We start from the raw sequence: 18783 nt of genomic DNA, 5'->3' as shown, positions 1-18783 counted from the left end.
GTGAAGCTTCCCATAAAGTTTAATTGAATTCCGGTCGTAAATTGCTGAGAAATAGCCCGGACAAAAATTGTGCACGGACGGACACACGCACGGACAGACGAAGCGGCGACTATATGCTCCCTCCAAAAATTTGGGGGGAGCATTATATAAATATTACATGGCTGACAGGGTGACAGTAAATTTGTCAACTTGAGGAAATACTGTCAACCGAGGCGAAGCCAAGGTTGACAGTATTTTTCCGAAAGTAGACAAATTTACTGTCACCCTGTCAGATATGTAATATTTATTTTATTATACCGAATAAACTATTAAAACATGAACAATTTATATGAACCATGAACAATTTAAATATTCAATAATTGAATTTTGTTTCAGCAATGAACAACCATTAATATGTTGAGTGGTTCAGATTTACGGGCAGAGCAAAATGAACTTCACTTTATTCGGCACCGACCTAGAAATAAATTTATCCCATCAATTTTCTTAGTTGTCAATTATTTCTTTAAAAATATAGATCTATTACAGAACCAGCTTTCCGTATTTTATTTTCATCACTTGATTACGCAATTTATGACGTACTTGTGTGACGTCATTTCGGTGACGAAACATTTTGGGACAACAATATAGACGTGGTGTGTTTTTTTTATTACAGTAAAATATTTGTTTAAAGCATCGAACGAATCCAAAACGTATTTCAGATTGTGTGTTTGTCATGCATAACACCTTAAGAACAGACACTGGAAGTGTATATCGTTGTAACTTTATTGTTATTAGCATTGGATTAAAGTTGCCTTTGAGGTAAGCGTGTCGTTTATACTAAATTGATTTTCTTTTTGACTCCTGTCAAAGCTTAAATAATGGCATTTATCTATTCTAGAGCACAGTTTCAGCTGAAATCGATATTTTAATTACCCAAATACAACGGACACGCAAAAGTGCGTACTGCGCATGCGCGAATGGGACAATATAATTTTCGAACATTCCGCACGTGATTGCTAAGGCAGCGGGATACAGTATTTTTTTGTCAGTAAATTTTTTCCCGCTGGTGGCACTTGATTGCTATGGCAGCGGGATACAGTATATTTTGGACAGTAAATTTATTCCCGCTGGGTCTGACAGTATTTCTATGTCACGATGGCCTATGGGAGTTTAGCATTGCAAATAAAAGTGAGGTATAATAAAATAAATTGTCACATAAGGAACAATGTTTTATACCACTTTTACAGCGAATTCGGTTGATTAAAACCCTGTTGATTAAAACTTCTGCTATAAACCACAGCACGAAATGATATCATGTTTTCGACAAAATGACGTCATGAATCCAGCGAAATTATCCAGTTAAACAAATTTTGTTTAAATAAAAAGGTTTACTTTATAAAATGTGGGATAAATAGAATAATAGTTTAGTGTTGATTATAGATCAGGTTTATCATGCTCGGCATGAAAATGAAAAAGCACGAGCCTTTAATTTCTAAGCCTCGCATGATAAACCTGATCTAAAATCAACACTAACCTATTATTCTCTATGTCATTTAGTCTATTCCCTGGTATTATCTATATGAGCCTTGCACTCAGACAATGAAAGAATGTTCATTAAGTGTCCTCCAAGACCTAACAGGCTAAACAGGCTATTCAGGAATGATGCTTTCCACCTAAACTGGAGTCTTCACACACACACACATCAATTTTTTGGGGTGAAAAATATCATACAAGTGAAAATGTTCATCCCTGATTATCATATACAAAGTGCAAAGGGTATTCTGGGACAACAATTTACACACACATGCAGTAAACGATGTTTCCCAGAGTGGCACTTATATACAAAACATCTGAGGACAAGTTTTATATACAGATTGTACAACATAAACAACATTTTCACTGATGTAGTAAGATCAGGTATAAGAAACACTTATACTGCCTCGCCATCTGCAAATACATGTATAGCTATGTTGTCAGGCATCTGTCTAGGACTGAGAAGGACCCACGTTCAGTCCATGATCTGAACTAGCGATTTTTTTTCAAGGCAGGTTACATTACTTTGTCCCTGGCTTAATTAACATTGGCACTTGCATTTGTTTATCTGAGTCACACTGGTAGTACAAGTTGCATGCATTTTGAATACAGTACGATGAATTTGAACAAATCAATATCAAATTAAATCTTAAGACTTTCAACCAGTGGCATTCAAAATTTTAACTGATCAAACATTCTCACTCACTGCTGATTATGGTTTCATTATCAACTCTGGAAGGATTCAGAAGATCTTTTGGAAGAAACTTAAGTACTGGTTCATTACAGGAAACTAAACTGACTACACACCAAATTTCTTGCTGCTATAAACACACAAAGTCTGTGCTAATTGTGTTGTCCAAGAAAGACCCGAGTCAAAATTTTATAAAGTTATGAATAATTTATGTGTATGTGCTTGTTGCACAATGTTAATATTACAATAATTTGCCTGAAAAGGCCCCTAATTGGACAATCAATTATATTATAATCTTTTCACAGGCAACAGCATCGTTACCAAGAGGATCACAAGGAATGCCCTTGAAGATGATCCTGTACGTAGTGAGGAAGATGGCGCCCTCTGCAGGGAGCAGTGAGGGGCCGCCCATGTTGACCCCGGTGCCCTCCTCGCGCCCGTCTGCCAGCAGGTACACACGCAGACCCTCCATCACTATCTCCTCGCCAGGAAGCAGGGCTGGAGTCAGGATCCTGGGCTGCAAATATCAATCAAGTGCGTCAAGTATCCGCCAATATTAGCCCTAGGTCACCTTGCAACCCTAATCAGGGATGACACTTTCAGCTTTTAGGGAATATTGCATTTAAAGTTTACCATAAGTATAATCAACAGTGTATTTTTTCTTGTTGAAATGTTTTTGATATCAACTATATCATTATGGCAAACTGTAAAATGTATGGAGTTTATTGACTATTTGGAACAGGTTCCTTTTAAAGTTTGAGACGAAAGTTTCAAGAATGCATGGGAAGTAAACCAAGTTTCTACCTTCTGTATGGGTGGTAATCTCTTTGCCTCTCTATTCACTGCCTCCAGGGTCTCCATATGCATAGCAACCACTCCTGGAACATGACATGTCATAAATATATCGGGAAGCATGATTCTAGAACAGTACTACCTTTGATTGTAGTAACAAACTTTTATGCGTTCTAAAATAAGTATTAACCCTTTCCCATTCAGAAGCAAAGTGAAAATGGATATGTGCAAACAGCATAAAACCAAAACAGCCTGCGCGTAACTCGCAGTCTGTTCAGGTGTTATGCTGTCTGCTGCTTATCAGTATCTTAGGGTTGGAAATGAAGCCTTTCAAACTTGAATATAAGAAAGGACTTACATTAAATTTGATTTTCTGAAGGACTGCAAATGCGTCAAAGTGTGTTTCTGAGTGGTAAAGTATTAAACAGAATACACATTAATCACATAATATTGAAATTTATCATAAACTGAACATGATTTATAATCATTACACAGTGCAAGGGACCATCAGTTACTTGTGGTGCTGACCTTATCTGATTAGTTATCATTTCATTTCAGTGCTCATCATATTCAAACATAGAGAATATGTTGTCAGTAATGTTTTATTGAGCCATTTATTTCGTTTTGCTGCAACATGTCCATGTTTGAAAGTATTAACAAAAGAAAATGTACAATTGTATCAAAGTAGATAAACCAAATAGACTATTTGCCATCTGACTGGTTTGCCATCTGGAGATTTACAGAAGTGAAAAAAATGGGGTTGTTTATTCGTCTGCAAACAATTCAAGACATTCACACTCACAGAGAACACATTTAAAAACATTCATAGGGATTCACACAAAGACCACAACTTAAAACATTCACAGAGATTAATAAAGAAAACTGTTAAGGGCATTAAGAGACATGTACACACTACACAACTCAAGACATTCACAGATGCTCACCAAGAACAACATTTAAAACATTCACAGAGAATAATACAGAACCAAACATAACACATTCAAAAGCATTCATAGAGAAAACAATTTAAGGCATTCACAGACACTCAATGAAATTCAATTGACGACATTCAAAGAGATTCACACAGAACACAAATTAAGACTTTCACATAGATTCGTATAAAAAACAATTAAGGGCATTCACAAAGACACACACAATACAATTGAATACCAGGTATCATCTGGTGTAGAGACTTGATGTGGTCCTCTGTCACTCCACTGTCCTGGCAGACCTTGTCCACAAAGCGAGTGACGAATCGGATCACGTCAGGTGCCACACTTCCGCTTACCTCTGTCTCATCAAACCCACTCTCTGCATCTATACTGTCACTCTCCGCCAAGCTAGACCAAAGAGTTAACATTTCAAGATTTCTTTTACAGCAGTTAAAGAAGATAATTGCTCTTGTAGACACACATTAAATTGCTGCATAGATAATGTTGATCTCTTTTAATAAATGGTAGTGTTAATAAACACATAATCAAATGAGCCATTCTCAGGGAAAACCAGGCAGACAGCATGTGCGAAGTGTCGTCTCAAGTTACCCAGTGAAATCTGCACAGACTCATCAGGGATGACACTTTACAATTCATGGAATTGTTTGTTCAATGGAATGGCAAGTGTAGTCCATGATTAGCCTGCACATGCATTAAGTCTGGTTTTCTCCTGTAAATGAAGTTAAAAGGCTTGTCAAAAATAGTGCATGTATTGCAAAGTTCACATAGCAATCAAATAAACACAGAGAAATGGGTATCAACATATGAAAATATGACAATAAAATTAAACAAGCAAAAATCTAATAAACTGATTTTTACACTATTTCTTTATTAAAGATAACAAGAGTTGTGTTTGTCAGAAACACAATGCCCCCTATTGCACCGCTTTGAACCCATATATTTGACCTTTGACCTTGAAGGATGACCTTGACCTTTCACCACTCAAAAAGTGCAGCTCCATGAGATACACATGCTTGCCAAATATCAAGTTGCTATCTTCAATATTGCAAAACGTATTGCAAAAGTTTAACCAAGGTTAAAGTTTTCCACAGCATGACAGACAGACAGACAGGCCAAAAACAATATACCCCAATCATTTGATCCTGGGGCATAAAAACATGGCTGTAGTATTCCTATTATTCACAAGCAATCTACGGTACCATCTTGATTAGTCATGTTTGTTTTGTGTTCTGAAGAGTGATAGAAATGCAAATTAAACAAATATCCAACCATGTTAATCCTTTCAATGATTGCCCTCCTCTGAACTTTATGAGTTGTTTACAACAATCTTTTCACTTTTCATAACTCATCACACTGTGTTTAGCCACACACACAAGGCACCCCTACCTAGCGGTGATGTTGCTGTTACTTTTAGTCTCGTCGTCAAACGTGAGGTTCTTGAGTGAGCGACTGCAGTCGAGGGGCACACGCATGTACACGATCCTGTTGGCGTAGTGTATGGCCTGGCTGTACACCGTAGACTCCTCGTTGTTGATCATCTCCTGCTGCTGGGCTTCAGTCAACGTGCTCCATATACGCAGCTGCAAACAGTCACTGTTCACTTTAGAACTTGTTAATTACTCTTCTATATTGCCAATAAATTTTGAATTTTGCAATTTTATGCAGATACCCAGCTTCAAACATTAAGTCTTAAATTATGTGAGTGATAATTTAAATTAGCATACAATCTTTAACAATATCTTTTAGAAGGTAAATACCATGGTGCATTTAAAATTAATTTGAAAGATCTACACAATACATTATGGTAGAACCCTGTTTTAATAATTTCTGTGGTCATTGATGGCTAATTCTGCTGTAAGATCAGTCAGCTAAGCTGCTATATCCAGTTTTCTATGGCCATTGATGGCAAATCCATACAACCAACCTGTTCAGCTGCTATGTCCAGTGCCCCGATCTCCTTCTGTTTCATTGAGCTGCGACTCTGGTCAGGGGACAGACGCTGTGATTGGTTCACATTCAGCTCCATACTCTATCCACCAATCAGAACAGCCATCAGCAATAAGGTGCATACATGTACAGAAGATTATGTTTAAACTGATAAAAATTGTTTACAAACTTTACAAATGGATGATATAGCTCAAAAATACAAATCTCAGATACTTAAAAAATATATGTTTTTGTTTTATGACTATTTATGTTATTGCATAGTGTAAGTATTTAATTACCTGGATATATTCTGAAGGTCAAACACATTAAAGTATTTGTTTACGAATCATGTAATATTGATATTACAATGAAACAAAATTATTACAATAGTGTCAGTTTATGTTAATTTAAATGCCATTAATATATATTTATATAAACACAAGTGTAAACTACTATTAAAATAAGTCATTATAATAATAACAAAAATGTTATATTAATATAACAGATCTGTGCTCTGCAGGAACAGTGTGAGCTAAGCCAACAGTGCACAATGTTACACACTTATATGAAATGTAAGTATGCGACCACTAAGGTCACAGACCTATGCCAAGTTGGGACCGGTTGGGTTCAGCAATTAAAACATGAGAATTGACAGTAACTGTTTAATGTCACAAAACAAGTCTTAGCTGTATGCTACGCATATGTATACACGACAAAGAAATGTCAACTGAATACAGATCAAACATTCACAAAAACTGCAAAGGAAAATACTTTATAACACAACCAACAAATGCATATTAAAGAACAAATTTGAGCATGACAGGAATCACATCACATGACAGATCTTTGAAAGCCAAAAGCAATAAAAGAACTTCAACCATATGTGCAATTAGTCAAGATTTTTTTTATTTATCCAAGCTTACTTTGCTTCCGATTTTGAGTCATTATTTAATTTATATTGATCATGTATACCCTTTTTCGTATATTGCAAGTGTTGGTCTATCGTTTTCCAACATATATGCTGCAGGTGTATGGTTTTGGTTCGGACTTAAAATTTCAGACTTTTATTAAATTCAAAGATTTTTGTTGAGCCATTCTTCGGAATAAGCGAAACAATACTGTGAAAAAATATTTTGGTCAAACACAATATTATAATAAAGTTGGTGTTTTTATAGAGGGAAAAAAAACAATATCAAAAAGCCTTTTGTGAAGAATGATGCAAAAAATATAATCAAGCTGAATGAGACGTATATTTGGTGGGGTGACTATTATGCTTTTATGTTTTTTTCAAGTGAAATGGTATATAGATAGGTTATTTGTAACATTTTTTAACTTTGTTTTAAGTTATTGCTCAGTCAAAACTTGTGATTTGTATAAAATTTGCCTGTATTAAAATGTTCCTTGATTTTTGACTTGTTATATCTATATCTATAAATTGTTTTAAACTATAATCTATTTTAAAGGAGAACTTACTACTATGATTATTTTTACTTTTTCTCTCCTCTAATGAACATTCTCGTCACCAGATTTGGAATTTAAAAAATCTTGCCTTGAGGAAATCGTTTGCAAAGATCATCTACAACCAACAGACAAAAAAAGTTGCTCATCTAAGGCAAACCAAGATTTTGAACTGACAAATAGGCTAGTGTCATGCATCGGAAACCTGCCACACAAGCTTGGGTTTGCACCCAGGGTTCAAACTTTATGTCCAACAAGTTTTTTTTACAAGCACTGAACAATCTGAACTGTTCTATAACATGTTAAAACAAAGTGAAACAGCAATCCTCAAGTGACATCTCAGTGTTGAGGATTGTAAGACACTAAAATATGGTGTCTTTGATTAAAATTCAGGAATAAAAACAATTACACTGATTGTGACACTTTATTTTCATCCTCATTTTCCAAAGAAGTTGAAAAATAGCTGACTTTTCTTTTCAGTATTTGCTCAATTTATGACTGTCCAAGCAATATTTCCAATAACATGAAAATCAGAGGTGTTCTGTCACAAGAGCTTGATTGGTCATTCTCAGCTCTGGTACTACTTACATGTACCCTGGGTACTGTTAAGTATACTTACATGTACCCCGGGTACGGTAAATATACTTAACAAGCCCACAACGACCAATCGATCGTCACTACAGAATAAGCTTTCAATTGCAATTGTCAAGAGTTGCCATACAAGTACATGTAGTAAACTTTAGAGATAGGAGATTATTGCTATAGAAAGAAGTTTAATACCAATCCCAACACAAGTCCAGTGTCCGGGCCAGGGATCAGAAGCAAGACTGTACATATCAAAGTGCAGTAGCAAGCAATATATGTGTTAACCAGAATGGTAAAATATACTTGACCGGTCAAAAACATAGAGTGAGACAGATGGAATAATTGGCTGGACAATCTCTGTATGACTACAGCATCAAGACACCAGGGGCATATAAAATAATAAATGCAGACATATGAAAAATAACACTCTAAGTGCAAAATACACAATATTCTACTGAAAGAAAGAAAAGCCAATCTGGAAAATTATTGACAAACAGAGTTCCTATATGACAATCAAAATGGCTACATGATTCACAAGGGAACTAAATGGCAACTCAGCACTGAAAGGGGGGGGGGGGGCAACTGAATAAGCAAGACTCAACTTAGTTTTTCAGCTCAACCTCACATAGGGCTAGTAACAAATTATATATAGGCAGAGTATTGGCCAAAAACTCACATTTCACCAAGAACAAACTATTTATTGACCAACTATTGGTCTGAAGCTCACAATTGGTCACAACAAACTATTACTTGGCCAATAATTGGCCTGAACCTCACAATATCGGACTAACACAAGCTCTTCATTGGCCAAGAGTTGGCCTAAAACTCCATTGGAAAAGAATAAACAAGGATCAACTAGGAGGGACTCAGGTCTACCCACAGATCACAGAACTAGGTTGAGAATGGCCTCTCTAAGAGATCAAATGCAAAACATGTAAAAGTAGAATTCATGGGATGAACTCAAGAAGATTTCTTGACAACACCTCTTTGTTCCATACCAATTGCTGATCATTCATAGAGACACAATACCCAGTGGGGAGAGTAGCAATGCAAAGGACATTTGCAAGCACTTACATGAATTGTACACTATGAAACAAACAAGCATTACAATATTTAGTGCAAATGGAATGTAATCAAATTTAAAAATCAACAGCTTATAACAAAAGCAAGCAAGTATTTATTTAAGACAAATTGATATTTAAGAGTGAAATGCAACTCACAAAACTCAATTATCTCTGAAATCTTACCATGTATTCATATTGCTATTTTATGGTTATAAAACAAATAGAAAAATTATGATATACATAATCAAAAACAAATGCAACATAAAAAGCAAGCTTTCAGTGTAACAATAGTGAGTTCAAATAAAAAGGTGCACAGCAAAATCAAATGTGCAGCTATCTACAAGTAAAAAACTAGAAATCTATAAGAAGATGCAACAAAAATGTAGACAGTATGCAGGGAACAAGCTAAAACATACAACTCTACATCTAATTTAGAGGGGGGGGGGGGGGTAAAGCTAGAGAAAATGTTGCATACATTCAAGTAAAATGGACAAACATGATTAAAAACTATTGTGTTGCATTATAAAGAAAAAACAACACACTAAGGCAACTGCAAGGTTGGGAGGAGCAGAGCTTTTTAACTGTAGAAAATAAAACCATGTGCATAAATGTGGGAAAATGAATCATTTTTTTATCTTTTTTAGAAAATTTTAATATCATGATGACTAAAACAAAATATTAACAAGAGCACCGCATAACAGGTGCCACGCTCGGCTTCGGATGCATTTTTGAAGAAATGAAAGCTTGTCAAATTTTTTTTTTTTTTTTTTTTTTTAGAGGTCACAGTGACCTTGACCTTTGACCTAGTGACCCAAATATGAGTGTGGCGTGTAGAACTCATCAAGGTGCAGCTACATATGAAGTCTCAAAGTTGTAGATGGAATCACTTTGATTTTAGAGCCAATGTTCAAAACCTTAACAAAATGTTAAGGTTTTAGCACGACGCGGACGGCGGATAGGACGACGGACATGACGTGACGAGCTGGCTATGACAATACCTCGGGTTTCCTGCGAAAACAGCAGAGCTAAAAAGGATATTTTTGGTACTAATTATGCCTAATAAGGATCTGTATGGTTGTAGAAGAAAAAAGCTCTGATGGTAAAACACCCAACTATGATTATAGATCGCAAAACACATGTTCAAACTCTGATTATATAACTGTGTGATACATGTGCAGAACTGTTGTGCTTAAACACTGGCGTAGCTCACATGTCTCTGACGCGAGCCCTCCTTACGCCAGCGTACCATGATGTGTTCTTCATACTGGTGTGCGTACAGCTGGCGTATGTCCTTCTGTACGTCCTGGTAGAATGCAGCCTCCCAGAACTGCTGGTTGCCCCAAACTGCATGGTCTTGGCACAGCGTGTACGCAAACTGGATCACTCCCGTACACAGTTTCTGAATTATACCATATATAGAGAATAATAGGTTAGCGTTGATTATAGATCAGGTTTATCATGCCAGACTTAGAAAACAAAAAGCACGAGCCTTGGCAGTAAACCTTTTTATTTTAACAAAATTAGTTTAACTGGATAATTTCGCTGGACAAAATGACGTCATTTCGTGCCGTGGTTTATAGCAGAAATTTAATCAACGGGGCTTTAATCAACCAAATTCGCTGTATAAGTGGGATAAATATACATTTGTACTTCTGACAGGTATAACAAAAAAATATATAAATATATCAAAATTAACTTAAATTCTCTATGTATATGGAGGCTAACTTAATATCTAATTTGCAAATCTTTTTAAGAATACTTGAATATCATTATCAAAATTGCAATACTCCAAATCAATTAAAATTCCTTTCAGACTCTTTTGTAAATTTGTGAATTCTCACCCGACAGAAGGACGTGGCCAGAGGAAGTATACTGGCTGCCACTCCATTCTCATCCATTGAGGAATCATTCTGAAATGGGTCAAGGAATATAAAACTACAACAATGAACATGTCAATGTCCTGAAACTATTCCGCCTAAACTTAATTTTCCTTTAGAAGAGACATCTTTTAAAACAAAGAAATCCATTAAAGACGAAAGTGTTGTCTCAGATTAGCCTGTGAGAGTTGCACAGGCTATTTGTGGACAACACTTTACAACCATGCGTTTAGCCCAGTTTTCCAAGAAAGAGGCTCATTGTATTACCTAACTTTAATATAAATGACAAGAGCACCTGTTGCCTTAAATTAAAAATACATTTTATGTAACGGCTTTTAAATCATACTCATTTAGGTAAAAACCAGCATACAACCATGACAACCATGTCAGTATCTTTAAGCTGTACCTGTAGTGCGCAGTTGAGCAGACGCACAATCAGGTCAAACTGTTGGTGCTCAAGCATGGCGCGGTTGCTCTGTATGTTATGGGCCAGCTCCGAGGTCAGAGCAATGCGAGCCACCTTGCCCTTCAACGCACGAAGCACTGCCGGGAATATCTGCAATCCATAGTTAACATGGAGCATTGGGAATGTACACAGCGTCAAAACATTTTTAAATTTTATCAATCCATAGTTAACATAGAGCATTGTCAATGTTCACAGCTTCGAAACCTTTTTAAATTGTATATGACTTCAATACAAAGCACTGTAAAATATTAATGTATTGTTCGACTTAACTGTAAAACAAAAAATATATCACTACAAATATTTGTTAAATTGTTTTACTTTGTTAAATTAAAAATTTCATTTAATGAACATTCATGGGCTTATATTCATTATTATATCAAAAACATTTAATTAACAGTTTGCTACAGAGGTCAACTTGCAAAAGCGATAAGTTATTGCCAAAAAACATGTAAATAAATAATAATACCTGATTATGTATTGCCTATTTTATTAAAAACAACATGATTTAAATGTACGTTACCCATTTGTTTAAGCTTATTTTTGCTCATTAATTAATTATGCATCAGCAGTAAAACTGCAGATTTTGACAGTTGTTAAAACTAATGCATCAGACCCTTAGATAGCATTAAATCCAGATAAAGCTTACTTGTTAATGTAGGCACATTATTCAAATACATTTGCATGAAAAAAGTATTTGAACTTAACTAACAAATTGTATATTGTACATTCATTTTCATTAAATCATATGCAAAGTACTTGAATAACAGAAAAACAAGGAAACATATCTCATAACATGGTCGCTACATACAATTCTGGCATCTGAGATCTTGTTGTCAAATATGAAGTTGACACAGTTCCTGAGCACTTCAAGTCGCCGTGCGTTATTGTCTACAATCTTCTGTCTGTCCCCCACTGTTGATATCGCCTGACCCATCGGGACTATCCGCTTCTGTAGCCTTGTACTTGTCAATCTGAGGAGGTCACTGTATAAACGTTATCATGAGGTAATGAAATTGAAAATTATTATAGTTCTACATTATCCTGAGGTTACAAGAATGAAATCGAGTAACTATGTTATTTGTCAGGGTTTTGTTCCTAACACAGCAACGAGACTCTTATATAGTATGGAGGATAGCTTATATAGTATGGAGGATAGCTTATATAGTAAGGACGACTCGTTATATAGTAGGGAAGACAACTAATATAGTTTAAGTTATAAGACACCTTGTTTAGTAAGGCAGACCCCTAATATACTAAAGAAGACCCCTTGTATAGTAGGAAGACCCCTTATAAAGTGAGGAAGACACCATATATAGTAGGGAAGACTTCTTATGTAGTACATTCATGTTCAATCTGTAAAATTCATCACATACTATATACATGTAAAACGATATTAACAAGGTTGGTTCCTGATAAAAAAAAGACTAATTCATATGATTTAACAACATCAACATATTTTAACTTGTTTTTTTTACTAAGGAGTCACTTAACCCATTTATGCCTAGCGTCTAGAAAAAAGGCCTTGGCAAACAGTGAAGACCCAGATGAGATACCGCATGATGCAGCGTCTCATCTGGGTCTGCGATGTTTGCTTAAAGGAATTTCTGTAAGAAATATTCTAAATATAAAAATAAATATGCTAGATATCTCTAATTTTGGAAATAAATTGATCAAATTTAGAAGGATGGGAGAGTCCACTAGGCATAAGTGGGTTAAATAATCAAATAATCACTTAAATAAGTGCAGATAAAACCAGGCTAAATTTCAATCCCCAATGGACGTAAGTACACACTTGTTGTTCTGTGTCTGGTTTGAGATCCCGTCCTCTATAATGGCTGCCACCTTGTCCTCATCAAGCACGGGAAATGTGGGCTGATGTATCCGCGAGTATGCACCTTCTGTGGGCCTTGGCACTTTCTGAACATATGGCTGGGGATTAGGATTTTCCTGAAAGCACATACCAGCTGTGTTTTATATGTTTGAAAATAAGGATAAATATTTCAGTAAGTTAATAAAACAAGAGGGCCTGAAAGGCCCAAAGTCGCTCACCTGAGATAACAAGATATTATTTGGACAAATCTTATGACCAAGTTTCATGAAGATCGGAAAATAAATGTGGCCTCTACAGAGTTAACAAGGTTTTACTATTAGCCATATAAGGAAAAATGCCCTGCCCCCTGGCAGCCATGTTTTTCAACCAACCAGTATCATTTTTGAACAGGTCCAAGATATAATTGGGATGAATCTTCTGACCAAGTTTCATGAAGATTGGACAGTAAATGTGGCCTCTAGAGTGTTAACAAGATTTTACTATAGCCATATAAGGAAAAATGCTCCGCCCCTTGGAAGCCATGTTTTGCAAGCAAACATAATTATTTTCAAACTCATACAATATATCCTTGAGACCAATCTTCCGACCAAATTTCATGAAGATTGGACGATGAATGTGGCCTCGAGAGTGTTAACAAGGTTTTACTATAGCCATTTATGGAAAAATGCCCCGCCCCTGGTGGCCATGTTTTTAAAGCAACCAAAACCATTTTCGAACTCATCCAAGATATAATTGGGACAAATCTTCTGACCAAGTTTCATGATGAAAGGAAAATAAATGTGACCTCTAGAGTGTTAACAAGGTTTTAATATAGCCATATAAGGAAAAATGCCCCATCCCCGTGGTGGCCATGTTTTTCAACCAACCGGTATCATTTTTGAACTCGTCCAAGATATTATTGGGATGAATCTTCTGACCAATTTTTATGAAGATCGGACTATAAATGTGGTCTCTAGAGTATTAACAAGATTTTACTATAGCCATATAAGGAAGAATGCCCCGCCCCTTGGCAGCCATGATTTTCAAGCAAACGTAATCATTTTCAACTCATCCAAGATATCAATAAGACAAATCTTCTGACCAATATTCATTAAGATTGGACAATAAATGTGGCCTCTAGAGTGTTAACAAGGTTTTACAAAAGCCATAATTTTATATAGCCATATAAGGAAAAATGCCCCGCCCCATGATGGCCATGTTTTTAAAGAAACCAAAACAATTTTCGAACTCATCCAAGATATCATTGGGGCAAATCTTCTGACCAAGTTTCATGAAGATCGGAAAATAAATGTGGCCTCTAGAGTGTTAACAAGGTTTTACTATAGCCATATAAGGAAAAATGCCCCGCCCCCTGGCGGCCATGTTTTTCAACCAACCGTAATCATTATTGAACAGGTCTAAGATATTATTGGGATGAATCTTCTGACTGAGTTTCATGAAGATCGGACTATAAATGTGGCCTCTAGAGTGTTAACAAGATTTTACTATAGCCATATAAGGAAAAATGCCCCGCCCCTTGGAAGCCATGTTTTGCAAGCAAACATAATTATTTTCAAACTCATACAATATATCCTTGAGACCAATCTTCCGACCAAATTTCATGAAGATTGGACGATGAATGTGGCCTCGAGAGTGTTAACAAGGTTTTACTATAGCCATTTATGGAAAAATGCCCCGCCCCTGGTGGCCATGTTTTTAAAGCAACCAAAACCATTTTCGAACTCATCCAAGATATAATTGGGACAAATCTTCTGACCAAGTTTCATGATGAAAGGAAAATAAATGTGACCTCTAGAGTGTTAACAAGGTTTTAATATAGCCATATTAGGAAAAATGCCCCATCCCCGTGGTGGCCATGTTTTTCAACCAACCGGTATCATTTTTGAACTCGTCCAAGATATTATTGGGATGAATCTTCTGACCAATTTTTATGAAGATCGGACTATAAATGTGGTCTCTAGAGTATTAACAAGATTTTACTATAGCCATATAAGGAAGAATGCCCCGCCCCTTGGCAGCCATGATTTTCAAGCAAACGTAATCATTTTCAACTCATCCAAGATATCAATAAGACAAATCTTCTGACCAATATTCATTAAGATTGGACAATAAATGTGGCCTCTAGAGTGTTAACAAGGTTTTACAAAAGCCATAATTTTATATAGCCATATAAGGAAAAATGCCCCGCCCCATGATGGCCATGTTTTTAAAGAAACCAAAACAATTTTCGAACTCATCCAAGATATCATTGGGGCAAATCTTCTGACCAAGTTTCATGAAGATCGGAAAATAAATGTGGCCTCTAGAGTGTTAACAAGGTTTTACTATAGCCATATAAGGAAAAATGCCCCGCCCCCTGGCGGCCATGTTTTTCAACCAACCGTAATCATTATTGAACAGGTCTAAGATATTATTGGGATGAATCTTCTGACTGAGTTTCATGAAGATCGGACTATAAATGTGGCCTCTAGAGTGTTAACAAGATTTTACTATAGCCATATAAGGAAAAATGCCCCGCCCCCTGGCAGCCATGTTTTTCAAGCAAACATAACCATTTTTGAACTCATCCATGATATCAATAAGACAAATCTTCTGACCATATTTCATGAAGATTGGACAATAATTGTGGCCTCTAGAGAGTTAACAAGGTTTTACTATAGCCATATTAGGAAAAATGCCCCGCCCCCTGGCGGCAATGTTTTTCAACCAAAGGGCATCATTTCTGAACTCGTTCAAGATATCATTGGGATGAATCTTCTGACCAAGTTTCATGAAGATTGGACAATAAATGTGGCCTCTAGAGTGTTAACAAGATTTTACTATAGCCATATATAGCCATATAAGGAAAATGCCCCGCCCCTTGGCAGCCATGTTTTTCAAGCAAAGGTTACCATTTTCACACTAATCCAAGATATCATTGGGACAAATCTTCTGACCAAGTTTCATGAAGATTGGACTATAAATGTGGCCTCTAGAGTATTAACAAGGTTTTACTAAAGCCATATAAGGAAAAATGCCCCGCCTCAAATGGCAGCCATGTTTTTCAAGCAAACGTTACCATTTTCGAAACTCATCCAAGATATCATTGAGACCAATCTTCTAACCAAATTTCATGAAGATTGGACAATAAATGTGGCCTCTAAAGAGTTAACAAGGCAAATGTTGACGGCGCAAGACGGACGACGCACGACGGACAAAAAGCGATCACAAAAGCTCACCATGAGCACATTGTGCTCAGGTAAGCTAAAAATAAAAAAAACACTGATTCAAAATCTTTTTTAAACCAATTCATTTTAAGCATCTTAATATTCAACCAGTTATTATAGTTGTAAGAAAATGATGTGATAAATAATTATTGTAAATATGTAGGAAAAATGGAAATAACTCACAATTCACTTTGAAAAATCAAACCAAGTGAAACATTATTTCGACACACAACTATCAGACAACAACTACAGCTGGTCATAGAAGCGCAGGTACCCTACCCCTTCAGCCTGACACCACATGTTGTAATACCTACATGTATGTAGAAAGTTGTAATAATCAGGATAAATACATTTTTCAGTTGAAATAAGGGCATCATATAAGCAATTGTTTTCATATGATGATAAAAAAATTCTGCACATCCGCAACTTCACGTCAAAGCAAACAAATCATGTTAGTTTACACTTTATAAATTAATATGAAACAAGATGTGTTTGTTAAACACTATGACCCCCCTATATATTTGACCTTTGACCTTGACGGATGACCTTGACCTTTCACCACTCAGAATGTGCAGCTCCATGAGATACACATACATGCCAAATATCAAGTTGCTATCTTCAATATTGCAAAAGTGTAGATTAAATGAGCAATTTTAACCCATATATTTGACCTTTGACCTTGAAGGATGACCTTGACCTTTACCTTTCACCACTCAAAATGTGCAGCTCCATGAGATACACATGCATGCCAAATATGAAGTTGCTATCTTCAATATTGCAAAAGTTATGGCAAATGTTAAAGTTTGATGCAAACCAACAAACCAACAAACAAACCAGCAGACAGGGCAAAAACAATATGTCCCCCACTATAGTGGTGGGGGACACAAAAAGTACGCTATGATGTTCATGGTTAATCATGAATACCTGGCCACACTTTATTGAGAGGGTTTTGTGTATATTACCCAGTTTAAGTGGCCCGTACTTACATTATTATGCAGCTGCTGAGCAAGATCAGATATGTTCAGGACCATCTTGCTGGAGTCCAGCTTCTCATCACGAACATTCTCCTGGATGTTGGCATACACCTGTGCAACAATGGCCACTTCATAATAACACATACACCATAAACATGAGCTTCAAATCCTAATGTTAGGTCTGATTGTGTATTTTGGCAAATAAGTTTTAAGCTTGACAGTAAAGGCAAACAGATACAGCTATCTTTTTTAAAAACATTGTCCACTCTTTCCAAGCTTTTGTTAAAGGAGAAATGTTAACTACTTATGGCAGGACAATGATCCATGTTTTTAGTAATATTAATACTTTTAGAATTTGTCGCGAAATGTCAGAAAATACAACAAGAGCACCGCCTAATGGGTTCCATGCTCGGCTGCGAAAGCTTGTAAGAATGTTTTTTTTTTTTTAGAGGTCACAGTGACATTGACCTTTGACCTAGAGACCCAAAAATGGATGTGGCGTGTAGAAGTCATGAAGGTGCAGCTACATATGAAGTTTCAATATTGTAGGTGGAAGCGCTTTGATTTTAGAGCAAAATGTGAAGGTTTCAGCACGACGCCGACGCCGGACGGCGACAAGCTGGCTATGACAATACCTCAGGTTATCTCCGAAAACAGTCTAGCTAAAAATAATTGTAATTTATCGAATCCGGTATGTGTGTATTTAAGTTTTGTCAGAGCGTTCCTTGCAACCGAAAGCAACACACTGAATAATTATTTTCGTGCAAAAACAGTTGTAACACGGGTTTTCAATTAAACTTAATGAAAAACTATATAAAAAAAAGACTATATCAATTGTCAAAGTTGACAATAAGCAAGATATGTTCAAGCTCCAATGCATGATAACAATGGACGAGTTCCTGTGTCATAAGCGTTGTGTAATAAGTTGATGTCATCAACAAAATAGGTGGCGGAAATACCAGAGTGGTCTATAGGTGGCGGAAATACCAGTGTGGTCTATAGGTGGCGGAAATACCAGAGTGGTCTATAGGTGGCGGAAATACCAGAGTGGTCTATAGGTGGCGGAAATACCGGAGTGGTCTATAGGTGGCGGAAATACCAGAGTGGTCTATAGGTGGCGGAAATACCAGAGTGGTCTATAGGTGGCGGAAATACCAGAGTGGTCTATAGGTGGCGGAAATACCAGAGTGGTCTATAGGTGGCGAAAATACCAGAGTGGTCTATGGAAAAAAAATCATAGTTTTTAAGAATGAAAATGTTTTGCCATATTTCTTGATGATTCCAATCGTTTTATAATATATTTATTTATACAATTCTCCTTTAAAAGCATCATTACATTAAATGTATTTACAGATTACATTTCAAAATGATTGATTTATCGCAACTTTATATACATTATTCATAGCAAAAAAGATTACTTAAGAAAGAGAACTTTGCATGAAATGTGT

The 18783-nt window shown here is 36.2% G+C and overlaps 2 protein-coding genes across 5 annotated transcripts in view; one reads left to right on the top strand and one right to left on the bottom strand.

Moving 5' to 3' along the window:
- The window catches only part of LOC127841010 (DNA-directed RNA polymerase II subunit RPB11-a-like), a 492318-nt gene that overhangs the window by 105190 nt on the left and 368345 nt on the right, over positions 1-18783 (top strand). The window lies entirely within an intron of this gene.
- Positions 1-18783, bottom strand: part of LOC127840819 (myotubularin-related protein 13-like) — a 156374-nt gene that overhangs the window by 55849 nt on the left and 81742 nt on the right. For all 4 annotated transcript variants that reach the window (XM_052369244.1, XM_052369239.1, XM_052369253.1 and 1 more), the window contains exons 11-21: positions 17348-17446; positions 13117-13271; positions 12133-12307; positions 11265-11414; positions 10823-10891; positions 10192-10380; positions 5873-5977; positions 5335-5528; positions 4166-4335; positions 3008-3081; positions 2525-2720 (exon numbers count right to left, since the gene is read on the bottom strand). In XM_052369244.1, coding sequence (XP_052225204.1) covers positions 2525-2720; positions 3008-3081; positions 4166-4335; positions 5335-5528; positions 5873-5977; positions 10192-10380; positions 10823-10891; positions 11265-11414; positions 12133-12307; positions 13117-13271; positions 17348-17446 — 1576 coding nt within the window. The remainder of the gene's footprint in view (positions 1-2524; positions 2721-3007; positions 3082-4165; positions 4336-5334; positions 5529-5872; positions 5978-10191; positions 10381-10822; positions 10892-11264; positions 11415-12132; positions 12308-13116; positions 13272-17347; positions 17447-18783) is intronic.

This window comes from Dreissena polymorpha, chromosome 1, assembly GCF_020536995.1.
Source record: "Dreissena polymorpha isolate Duluth1 chromosome 1, UMN_Dpol_1.0, whole genome shotgun sequence".
Classification (NCBI taxonomy): Eukaryota; Metazoa; Mollusca; class Bivalvia; order Myida; family Dreissenidae; genus Dreissena; species Dreissena polymorpha.
This window is presented reverse-complemented; position numbering and strand designations above follow the sequence as displayed.